Source organism: Oculina patagonica, chromosome 2 (assembly GCF_052425735.1).
Source record: "Oculina patagonica isolate OP01 chromosome 2, crgOcupat, whole genome shotgun sequence".
Lineage (NCBI taxonomy): Eukaryota > Metazoa > Cnidaria > Anthozoa > Scleractinia > Oculinidae > Oculina > Oculina patagonica.
In genome coordinates this window covers 4,563,265-4,575,495 of record NC_135759.1, presented here as the reverse complement: position 1 = coordinate 4,575,495, position 12,231 = coordinate 4,563,265, and the positions used below count along the sequence as shown (strand labels likewise).

The following is a 12,231-nucleotide window of genomic DNA, read 5'->3' as shown; positions in this document are numbered from 1 at the left end:
TTCCTTACTATATTCATAGTTTCTTTTGCTAGATGGAATCAGTTTTCTGACCTACAAGTAGGTAGCCTTTAGAACACGCGGTTCATTTTGCGGGTCACGTGAACGCTGCGTCGCGCTTCGTGCGACCCGCAAAATAAACCGCCTGTTCTGCAGGCTAGAAAAACCCTTACCATCAATCAGTGGTCATCCCAACCGGTTTCTTCCAAAAAATGGTAAGCACCCCTGGTCTGTGTAGAATAGAATTTAATAGCGACAACATCGCCGGATTTTTCTTTAGCCAGAACGTCGGAAATTTTCGACGGGCCAACGGGAAAGAATTGCAGTGTTGACAACTTTACATTACCTGTTCCAGGATTTCTATGAGGTCCTCATAAAAATCGATAATTGAATAATTTTTATTATTTTAGTAGAATGCTGATAAGGCTGCATTCATTATGTATCCTACAGGGGGGGGGGGGGGGCAGAGGATTTTAGGGGGGGTTCTCAAATTTTTAGAGCAAAAAAAGGGGGGATATGAAAATTGTTAAATATCTACTGGGGGGATGCTTATTTCTTGTAAGATTCTGTCTAGCTTTTGTAATAATTTTAAAAAAGCGAAAAAAGAAATGATAAGTACAGCAGCTTCTTTCAAGGATTGTAAGCAACAAGGGTACCTCTATTATTCTGAGAGACTATAGTAGCTATTTGAAGTTTTCAAGTAGTGTGCCTGGCCTGTAGATGTAATGTTTCGATACAGCATAGAAAGTAAAACATCTAAAATGGAAACATTTAATGCAACCTCAGTCTAAGCAGTGCAACTTTATTGAATCAACGAATGCAAAAGAAAACAATGTAATTCAGTGCACAGTTTTATGAAATTGAACAACAAATGTGCACTTAAATGTTCAATGAAAGGTGCGAACAATATGACTGGAAAACTATCGCGTCCACGTTTGAAAATATGAACAAGCTATACGTCGAAGAACTTAACAAATATTTAGACCGTCATAAACTTTCTCTCCTTGGGAAGAAAAATGATAAGATAAGGAGAATAATGGCACATGTCGCAGAGAGGAATGATGCTGAACGGCCGGAAAATTAGGGTGAAGAGGATGGCAACAGCGGAGATGAATCCGTGGATGAGTGTGATAGTGAGAGTGATGATGATAATGAGGTTGTTGCTTTTATCGAGAGTGTGACAGTGAAACGGAGGTACCTGTCAATACTCCTGGTAGTACTCGTACACGAGCTGGCAGGCTATCTATACCTAATTTGCGCTACTTAGACTGGCTGGCATAGGTATGACATAAACTGTCAAAACTCTCTCGATGTTGTTATTAAACATGTCTCTTGAAATCTCAAACATATATACCTTATTTATAGGAAATTAACGATACATGTTATTAACGCGAATTTCAAAAATTTGCGTTAATTTTATTGATGTTAACTTTTTTACTATAAGGATTTAACCAGAACCTTTCTGGAATTCGCGTTAATTTTATTACGCGTAAATTTTGTTCGCGTTGTTAAAATGCTTCGTTATATTCCTTAAATAAGGTAATAAAGGTAGTGTACTATTATACTAAAGATATTTATTTTGATATTTCTTGTGAGGGAGGAGGGGGGGGGGGTATTCATTTTTCGGCTGATTGCATGGGGGGATTATGAAAATTTGTATGGACGTTGGGGGGATATAAAAAAAACGAGCCGCTGAAAAAAAAATCCTCTGCCCCCCTTGTAACATACATAATGAATGCAGCCTAAGTTAAAAAATATATATATTTCTGTACATTTTAAGAAGTATACCTTCTTCACGCTTTAGCGAAATCGCGCGGACTGAAATATCATTTGAAACTCTAGCAGCTGTGTACAAGCAGCAAAGTTTTAAGTCACGTAACAGTGATATCTTTCTAATAGTCTTCCCGTGAATTGACTTGTCAAGTAATATTTTTAAATCTTCCTCCACAACATCAGAGAAACAAGAAAACGCCCCCATTTTGTAGACGATCCCCAGCCACCACACGCTAATGAATGTTATAGTTCACCACTAAATTTTCTCCGATTCTGATTGGTTTAAATTGAACACGTGACGCGATAGTGCCCGTCCGCCGGAGGGCACTATCAGCCCATAGTGCCCTCGCGAGCGCACCCGTGCATTTTTTTTTTGTAAACAAGCGTGCCTGCAGACCAAAAAACCCACCAAATTCACTGCATTTGGTGGGTTTCTTGTTTGGTTTTGTTTCGTTTGTTAAATTTCGGCTTTCAATTGAGTTTTTTATCCTGAAAAGTAAAAATAATTCACGATGCTGTTTTTGTATGGGCGCGCGGAGAAAATAGTGGCGAACAATAAAAACAATAGATTTTCTCGGAACTCGGTCTTGTGCCTAATGATGTTCATAAAACTAGCATATTTTCCCTCGAAGCTTCGCTTCTCGGGCTAATATTTTTTTAAGAACATCAAATTTCCGCGGGGAACTATCAGCCGATAGTTCCTCGACAGAAACACTCTATTGTTAAAATAGTGCACGATAGTCAGCCAATCAGATAGAATAGAAAGAATATAAATTTTATTGAACACTCCTAAAAAGTGGTTTTTCAGTGATCAATTTAACAAATAGATTCCATTTTGCCGTGCGTTTGTTCAGTTATAGATCACAGATGACGTCAAAATGTGGTATGAACAGAGAAGTGGCCCACGAGGCGCTAGCCGAGTGGGTCACTGATGTTCATACCACATTTTGACGTCTTCTGTGATCTATAACTGAACAGACCCACGGAAAAATGGAATCTATTTGTTTTATATAATAACACAAGAATTCGGCACACTTCAGTTTGAGTCGTTTGAGCAATGCCGCGGTAAAGATGAGCTAAGTTGTTTTGATTTCACCATTAAGTTTTCGTTAACACGAAGCACTGCTAATCCGATTGAATAAACAGAAAAATGGTCAATTGAAAGTCAATGAAAAAACTAACCTTTATTCCGATTTGGAAAGTTGTTCAAATCTGTAAACATAACCGAAGCGTTCAACCGCAATACGTTTGTTTCCCATGGCGTTGTCCAATTGCACAACATCGGTCAAACTTTCATACAGATTTCAGATAATTTCTCGAATAATTCACTGTCTTCTTTAAGCTTGTTTCGCCCAGTTAAATGCTTCGAAACTGAGGTGAACGATGTTGGCGTATTGTTTCTCACTGGACATTTGTAATTAATATCAGCTGAACTTTTTTGCTTTGTTGTGGCCTCGCAAGTTTGAAAACTTTGCCGACAACTCTGATTTGGACTATGAACTCTGATCACGCGCGCGAGTCACACCACCGCGTGACGTCATCCATGTGTCTGTACTCTGATAGATCATAAGTAAGAACCAATCAAAATGCGCGTAGAATTCAGGTTATTATATAAACAATAGTAGAATAATACAATCAGATTGCAGCAGCAGTAATATAATATTCTACTAATAAGAGCTATTTCATAATTTATGACTTAACAGTTTGAAGAAGCATTAAGCACAGGCAAGAAAAAGTTGATCCTTTCTGATGACAAGCCACTCACTCCTGAAGATCGCGATTTCCTTCAGAGCATTTACGTCTCTGCTCCTCCTGGCAATAGGTCCGTTGTGGATCTGCCGAACGGTTTTGACACAGACAAGATTCAGGGATATGTTATTGTTCTTAAGCTGATCAATGGTAAGAAAGCGGAAAGCTCTTTGTCTATAGCTGATGAATGAACAGATTCTTTAGGGGGCTGGGTGGGGTGTATACACCACCAGACTATTATTACTACCCCCACCTTACAATTAAGTATGGAGCGAACAAAAACCACACTCCGTTAAGAAAAGAAAACAAGAAGAAATCACCTGACTGTATGAAAAGTTATGCTTCGTCAACGATTCTTAATTCTGCTTTTAGAAGAGGAGACATTTTGTGTAACCTGTGAAAGAGGAGCATGCTAAACTCGCGAAATTAGCAGCAAATTCTGTTTGTCTCAGTGTCATTACTTTAACAACACTTGACCAAGTAAAATCAGAAACTTAAAAGTATAAATTAAATACATTGAAATATTTGTCAGTTTTTTCTTTTGCCGTTAAGTATTTTTGACATTTACTCAACAGATTTGTCTGATGAACAGTGGGATGAAATTGAGGAAGCTTGGGCCGAGCCAGAACAGGATGAATTAGTGGACATGGTGGACTAAAGCAAACTCAAGAATGTAGAATTAATACGAGCTAATAGCCGAGCTGAAGCTCTTTTTAAATTGTTTTAAATGACAAGAACGATACTTTCGAAATTATACAAGCAAGTAACACAGTCAAAGTCAAATTAAGTATTACGTAGGGTAGTGGCAACAATATAAAAGTTCTTAAACAATATTTTGTTCTTTAAGAACTTCAATTTTTGATCATGCCTTACGGCTGCGAGTACTTAGGAAATCTTGGCCATTTTCAGGCTTTACGAAAAGCTTGAGCACAGAGGTGCCTTTGTCATAGTTGGAATATCATTTTCTCACAATGTTATACTAACTATAGGGAAGTAGTTACTATAACTCCTAAACACTTTTTTTGTTCTAAACGAACGATTTCGTAGTTTTGTTTTAATCCTAACAATGTTAAAAAATAATTTAGGGAAGTAGCTACTATAAGATTTCCTGGACACCTTTTTTTCTTACCAATAAGAAGTTTAAGGGGAAGTATCACGAGAAGTCTTCTAAGTTTTAGTGTAGATTATATAACTTATAAGGTGATAAAAGCATAAATTCATTCCCCAGGTGTGAATAAACGTAATCAGTGGTTTTAAGTGATTTTTTTCCAAGTAACACTGTCAAACTTGAAAACGTTGGCCCGACTTTTTCAAGTTTTAGGCCACTACTATCCTATCCATCCGTAGCCAAACCACCTTTTAACAATTTTCATTACTAGTGCAGTACGTTTTAGCAAGTAAAGAAATTTGAAAAAAACTCTTTTAAGTGTCAAAAAACTGAACATTTCATTCCACGTTTTAGCAAGGCGAGGCCACTATTAGTGGATTTTTCAATTTTAAAATACCAACACCTTCACTGGATTTTTAGTAGAACTAAATCATGGCGACACTGTCCCTTTAAGGCTGTGTGTTCTTATTTCAGTTTTAAATACATTAGAGCCTGACAATATTCTTGGTTTTAAACTTGAAAAAAAAAATTGATATGGTGGCGGATACGCCTATATTTGTCACTATCAAAGGTTGATCCAAGATGTCGCAATTTGCCTTTGAAAGAAGCGCTGAACACAGAGGTGCATGCCTTTGAATTTGTCATTTTCACAACAAAGAAAAAAGGTTTAAGACTTGGGTACGTTGTTTTCATGTTTGCTGACCGACTTTGGCTGTTTTACGCCTATAGTTCGTTGGCTTTTATAAAATGTTCTTATTAAAAAAAGACTATACACTTGGTTCTATACCGGGATAATATTGAAATAAAAAAAAAAAAAAAATCTCAACACAAGAGAAAACCGCTCTAATACAACAGTACATACCGTAATTCTATTAGTGTTCATTTATGGCAATTCCGTTTTCAAGACAAATCAAATGAAAGTCTCCGTGCGTGTTTCATCACCTAAGTAAAAATAACATGGCCATAGCTAGCAACAGGCGAACCGAGGCTCTTGCCGCGGTAAAAAAACTTGAATATTTTTTTTCTAGGTTTTTGTATGAGGCTATGCATTAAAAATAATTTTAATATGAAATAAGCTGTTTTTTCTGTTGATTCCTCGATTAGAATTTTCACCAGGCTACGGCACTGAACATTGTTTGAATCCCCCTCAAGGCTTAATTTTTTCTCTTTACAAAAAACAGAAACGATATATTTGCCGGGCCTTAAGTCTTCTTCATAAAGTATCATGTAGTAGAACTCACACTGAGGTGCTTAATCGTTCCATGCATCAAGCCCCAGCCAAGCGAAAACAAGAGTTGACAAGAATTCGATCTCCGGCCCTCGTTTGGCCTAAAACTCGGGCAAACTCCCAACCATCGGGGACGCGCTGGCCTTGTGTCGGTTCTCCCGGGCGACTCTCCGCGATTCTTGTGCTCGAAACTGTACATTTAATTCGAATGTGCTTAAATTTTTCCCCAAGAGCCGTTTTGAGTTTATTTTTTCTTTTGGCCCATGTTAAGAGTGAGACTAGCTATGGAAGTGCAAATAAAATTTGTGCTTTGTAGCGACCCCTCCTTCGAATCTTGGCAACTCTCCAGGACTTTTCTTAGGGGCGGGGAGGGGGGAGGGGTGCACCACTAAGGAATCGCGTAACTGACTTTATTTTTGCAGAATACCAGTTGTATTAGAAAACTGCAGGTCATCTCAGGGAGGGGGGTGTGCACCCCCCCCCTAGGGAGCTGGCAGAAAAAGGTACCAGAAGCTGGAAGTTCTGAGTCTCCCCCCCCCCCCTACACAAACACACACCTTTGCCCTTGTTGTTTGCACATGCATATACGCTTATCTCACAACACCCTGCTAGCTACTTTAATATTATTTGTCAATTTTATTTGACAACAGCAGGCTTATAAGCTAACTTTCAGTACATCCAAGATAATAAATATTTATAAAAATAGATTAAAAAATGAATAATGATGAATAAATAATCAAATGCATGAATAAATAAATAAAAGCTGATTCTCTGTCTAGGAACTACAAGCCCTGTCACAAATTTTTCACTAGATCTGCATGCATTGCGGTCCTATTGTGGTAGTAAATATTGCTGAAACAGTCCAGCTTCATTCCCAATTTGCTCCTTCTCAATGCCGGTTACAAGAAAATTCTTCTGCACTACAACCAACATTGACAAGGGACCATGCTATGATGCGCACTGTAGTTACACCACTTCTGTTAGTTCACATCATTTGTGGTGATTGTGCAGTTCCAGAAAATATTCCTACCCAATTCTGAAGGGGGGGGGGGGGTTGTTCTCAAATGCCCACACTTAAAGAAAAGTATGGGGCTTAACGGTGGGAAGATTCAAACCAAAAACCTTCACTGGGAGGGTATTAATATTTTCTAGAACAACACATTGACTCACTACATACATATAGATAATAATATTTCTTTTGATTACAATTTCTTACATTTATTCTACACAACAGCCTGTATAAAAGGAAAATGGCTCCTTCCACACCAGCTACAGTAGAATCCAGATTTGTTTCAAATAGTCTTTAAAGGCTAAGTAAATGGTTTCTCAAAAATCCCAAATTTCTCGAACCAATTTTGTTTTCCTTGGATAGTGTTTCTCTGTAATTTTACCCTCAGTTTCTCATTTAAAGCAATTTTTTGTTTTCCATGGAGGTTAGAGAAATCCGGATTCTACCGTAATTTGCAGTTTTTTAACCATAATTTTTTTCAGAACTTTGGTGTCTTTATCAACCTAATTTCTCAAAGCTTAAACAATAATTATTATGGCCATACAAAAAAAAAACATCACCTCTTTGCTTTGAAAAATCAAAATATTCAAATGTACATTATTTTACTAACAACAATTATCCACCGAGGACATGTCAGCTACATGTATCTACAGTCGAACCTTTTTATACAGACACCAAAGGGCTGAGCTGAGTTTCCATGTTATCAAGTCTTTGGTATTAAAGAGATCATATAAATTCTGGTTCCTTTGGGACAAGGCGAACCATTGGTTATATAGAGGAACTGTTTATTGAGTTGTCTGTAAGAACTAGTTCAACTGTAGAGCATACATACAACTATCTCGTTTGACAATAATTTTTGTAGTATGGAGTAAGGCATGTTGGTCATTTCTTTTATCTAAATTATTTGTATGCCAATATTTTCCGGCCTCAAGAGTCCTCATGGGCTCGATGAGGATGAGTGAGTGATTTTCAGATTTCAGTCAATATTATGAGACTTGATGTAGTTTGCATGTAACTTTTGACTTAGCTATCCGGCTCTTAAAGCTGATTTACCGGTAGTCTTTACTGCACAGACTCAGGGTTTGTTTTCATTTTTGTTTTGAAATTGTTGAAATATTACACTTCGGTAATAGCCTTAACATGAAGTTAAAAAAAAAACAAAAAAAAAAACATGAAGTTTTTAAGTCTGCCATTATGGTTCGTTTCGTTCAAGAATTCCTGATAAGCTGAAAACTTCGGTTTGAAATAGCGTCAAGGTTCTTTTACTCAATATTATTGTTTTGCAAGGGTATGAAAAATAAGATAAGTTTATCACAAAATTTATTTTTGCTAGTAAACATTCTTTTGTGTGAGACTCACATAAACATTGCAGGCAGAGATTGCACAGTACAGACTTGAAATCATCTTTAACACCACTTTATACTTACATTACATGTATTTTTAATATGGAATAGAGCCACCTAAAACAACGTGACTTACTGTAGCTCTTAAAAGGCAGTCTTGAGAGAAGGGGACTATGGTTGACACCCAAAGTTCAACAGGTCTGTTGAAGAAACGAAACAACCTTTTTCCTAAACAATTCATTCATTATCTCTGGTAACTTCTTCATTTAGATTATTTAGAAGCTCACTTGACTTAATAAGCATCTCAAGGCTTATTTCATCTTCGTCTGGTTCCTCTACTTTAACTACAATTTCCGTAGACCTGACTTCTTGTAATGTACTTTCATTTGTAAGACATCCATCAGCCTGATGAGTTCTGTTCAGCTTGTCCTCTGCATGTCCCTGCCTCCTGTGGGCTCCACACTATAATGTTCTTTTCTATTATGTCTGAGGAGAGATCTCTCTTGTACAAAATACTGGTGACATTTGGAACAATAAAATGGCTGTTCACAACTGTGTGTCACTTTGTGTCCTTTAAGGCCTCTTCTCTGGGCAAAACACTTGCCGCAGACGTCACATTTGTGTGGTTTTTCGCCTGTGTGTGTTTTCTTATGCCTGTTCAGAGTCGATCCTTGTCTAAAACACTTGTTGCATTCAGTGCATTTGTACGGCTTTTCACCAGAATGCACACGCAAATGCTCCAAAAGAGAACTGTTATAGTTGAAAGTCTTGTAACATTCCTTACATATAAATGGTCTTTGACCTGTATGCATCCTTTGATGGCGTGTTAATTCAGACTTACATTTAAATAGCTTGTTGCATTCTGTACAGTAGTTACACGGAAGGTTGTTAGTGCATTCTTCCAATATGATTGGTTAGGTTTTTGTGTTAAGACGACTTCTGTGTATTTGTATGGTTGTACTCCAGAGTACTGCACATGTAAATGTTCCGGAAGAGAACTGGTGTAGTTGAAAATATGGTTACAGTCTTTTTTACAAACAAATGATCGCTGACTGATGTGTTTTTCTTGATGCTGTATCAATTCAGACTTAAATTGAAAAGGCCTGTTGCTACATGTATCTGGGCAGTAATAGCATGGAAGCATCTTAGTAAATTCCCTCAAAGACTTCTCATGGTTTTGTGTTAAGGTGTACAGTTGTTTGTTTGTATGACAACCTTGAATATCCTGGTGCATTGCACTGTCTGTTGAAAGAAAATATTGGATAACAATGGATAAATTACATAACTTCCCACGAGATGCCTTGCCAAGTGGGTACCGAGTCACTAGTCTGGATTTCGGTCATTCTAGGCCTTCTGGTCACTTGTCGGAATTTGGCAGGAAAGGTTACATTTATGTACTGCTTGTCCCAACTATTTCATTTTAAATATGTGCTGTCGCTACTTTTTGGACCATGTCGCCTGTTGGAATTTACCCTGACAGGGCCTCTTTATATGAGCACAATGTTTGTACAAGGTGAATATTGCATGAGGTCTTTCTGGTTAACAAACAAAGTCAAGTTTGTACAAGAAAGATTAAGGGCAGAATTCTCCGAGCATAGTCCCAAGCTAATGAAAGTAACTTAATGAATTCATTATATGTTCTCGTCCATAACATGTTTGCCTCACTGTTGTTGCCTGCATTTAACCAGTCAACCATGCAGGCACTTACATATTCATAATTGGCCTGTGAGCAACACAAAGCACATTGTATCTTAATTAACAAGCTAGTGCTTAGGTGGAAAGATACCTAGTACATGTACATGTATAGCCCCAGTGACAGTGGGAAGCACAGTGGCCAATGGTCTAGCACACTGGACTCTTGATTGAGTGGTCCGGTCTCGAGCCCTGGGCCATTGCAATGTGCTCTTGGTCAAGACACTCTACTCTCACAGTGCCTCTCTTCACCCAGGTGTATAATTAAATAATGGGTACCAACAAATTTAATGTTGGGGGTAACCCTACAATGGACTAGCATCTCATTCAGGGGGGGGGGGGGGGGGGGGGGGGGGAGGGCAGAGAAATACTAAAATAATACTCCTAGTCGCTTCCTGCTACTGAAACCAGGATAAGCTCCGGCATGACGGGCCACTTGGCTCGAACACAGACTTTGCTTTAATCTAGCACATGTATGGCCTCATACTTGACAAATTAAGCACTGATTACGTACGCAAACAGTTCTTCAACGCGAATGGCACTCGTTAAAAGAATGAGATCGGAGTAGACTACAAGCAGTCCCTATTTTTTCGCAGAGTCTGTCAAGCTTGAAGCGATTTTTTTTTCGAAGAGTTCGTCGGGCTTGAAGCGAAAAAAAATACGCGCGGGGGGAGGAGGCGGGGTCAGGCGAGAAGCGTAAAAAATAGGGACTGCCCGCAAAGCCACAGTGTTTGACCTTTCACGGCCGACTGATTTTTGGCTTCGATTTCAAATCTAATTTGCCTCGTCCAATAATATTTCCGCATTTTGACGTACTGTCAATTGACACCGCTGCAAGTAGTTGGGTTTGTCACGTACGCATCAAACTTAAAGCTTTTTGAGAATCATCTGCAAAGTTTTATTTCTGGCGATTTATACCGTTCCAGCAATGTTTTTTTTTTAAACACTGATTCACCTCTATGGGCTACTTAATGTAAAGGCAGCTTGATGTAAGTGTTTAAATCGCTTCTGTTTGTTGAAATTTGTTTATTCCCGGCTTGTAATTTACGAAGCTCGCGCAAAACAGCCGTTGTCTTGTGTATGAGCCTTGAATTTAGGTGGAATAAAGCTACTTTTGGTTGAATTCTCCTCCATTTAAGTTTTTTTTTTTTTTTTGAGTTTGCAACTTTATTTGCCCATCATTGGTAACAACGTCTTATTATTACAATCAGTTGTGGGAGATCTTAGCAAGCTAAGATCTGTTCGCTAAGATGTGTTCTAAGATATGTTCACTCCGTACTTTGGCAGACTTGCTACACATACACTGAATTGAAAATGTTCTTCGGAGATGCAATATTATACCGATAAAGTAAGACTCAAGAAGAGATTTCGAGAGCTAAAAAACTCCTGCTCCCATCGCTTCGCAATGACATGCAAGTGTTGTCAACGTATTGACATTTTGCTGTCAACGCTCCAAGCGGTAGCCAATCATATTTTTGCGTTGTGAGAGCAACGCATAATTCAAACACTGTGGCTTTGCGGGGTCCCTATTTTTTTCGCTTCTCGCCTGACCCCGCCTCCTCCCCCCGCGCGTAATTTTTTTCGCTTCAACTCAAGCCCGATGAACTCTTCGAAAAAAAATTCGCTTCAAGCTCGACGGACTCTGCGAAAAAATAGGGACTGCTCGTAGTCTAAGATCGGAGTAATTATATAACAAAATTGAACGCACAATTAATTATGGAGTTTTAGCAAATCTTACCGCCTTTCCTTTCTAAAAGTTATTTATGCCTTTTTACCTCTTTTTGGGCAATGCTAGTGCAAGAATTTAAGCTTATCAGGGTGGGCTATTGAGCAAGAACTGACAACAACTGCACAACTAGCCTCAAAGTTTACAAGTACCGTTTAGGGACGCAGAGGGACCCAGAGGTTAGTTAGGAAAATGTTAGTATCAAATCGACACCACCATTTCGTGTCGGCTACTACTACAAAAGGAAAACAAAAACCGATGAAACATTACCTTGCATTCTTTTAAAACAGCTTTTGTTTTGTATAACGCCAAGCCGCACGTGGTGGAACGGTCCCGTGTCCAAGCGTCCAAGACGTCCAAGCGAATGTTTCCAAAAAATAATGAGCCGCCAGTATGTCAGCGGGTATTTTATGCTTCATGTAATATTTCCGAAAATACTTCCGGAGCTCTGCGGCACCACGTACCAAATTAAAGGGTACGCTTTTGAGCCGTTTTGACCAAAAATCAAAGTCTCTTCGAGATACCGACTTTTTTTGCATGAAGTATGAGTCGAAGGTTTATCCTGTGCAGTCAAAAAGCCGTATGCATGATTTCAGCGTGGATTTT

The 12,231-nt window shown here is 38.5% G+C and overlaps 1 protein-coding gene and 1 pseudogene across 3 annotated transcripts in view; one reads left to right on the top strand and one right to left on the bottom strand.

The window, feature by feature from the left end:
• The window catches only part of LOC144642722 (uncharacterized), a 12,838-nt gene extending 8,136 nt beyond the window's left edge, over positions 1–4,702 (top strand). For both annotated transcript variants that reach the window (XM_078501768.1, XM_078501769.1), the window contains exons 6-7: positions 3,474–3,669; positions 4,095–4,702. In XM_078501768.1, the coding sequence (XP_078357894.1) occupies positions 3,474–3,669; positions 4,095–4,177 (279 nt within the window). In that variant the 3' untranslated portion in view covers positions 4,178–4,702. The remainder of the gene's footprint in view (positions 1–3,473; positions 3,670–4,094) is intronic.
• A 1,790-nt stretch (positions 4,703–6,492) lies between these two features.
• On the bottom strand, positions 6,493–12,128 carry LOC144642818 (uncharacterized; annotated as a pseudogene). Its single transcript, XR_013568785.1, has 2 exons — positions 11,896–12,128; positions 6,493–9,449 (listed from the first exon to the last, which is right to left on the bottom strand). The product of XR_013568785.1 is annotated as an uncharacterized LOC144642818 (transcript).
• Positions 12,129–12,231: the final 103 nt, after the last annotated feature.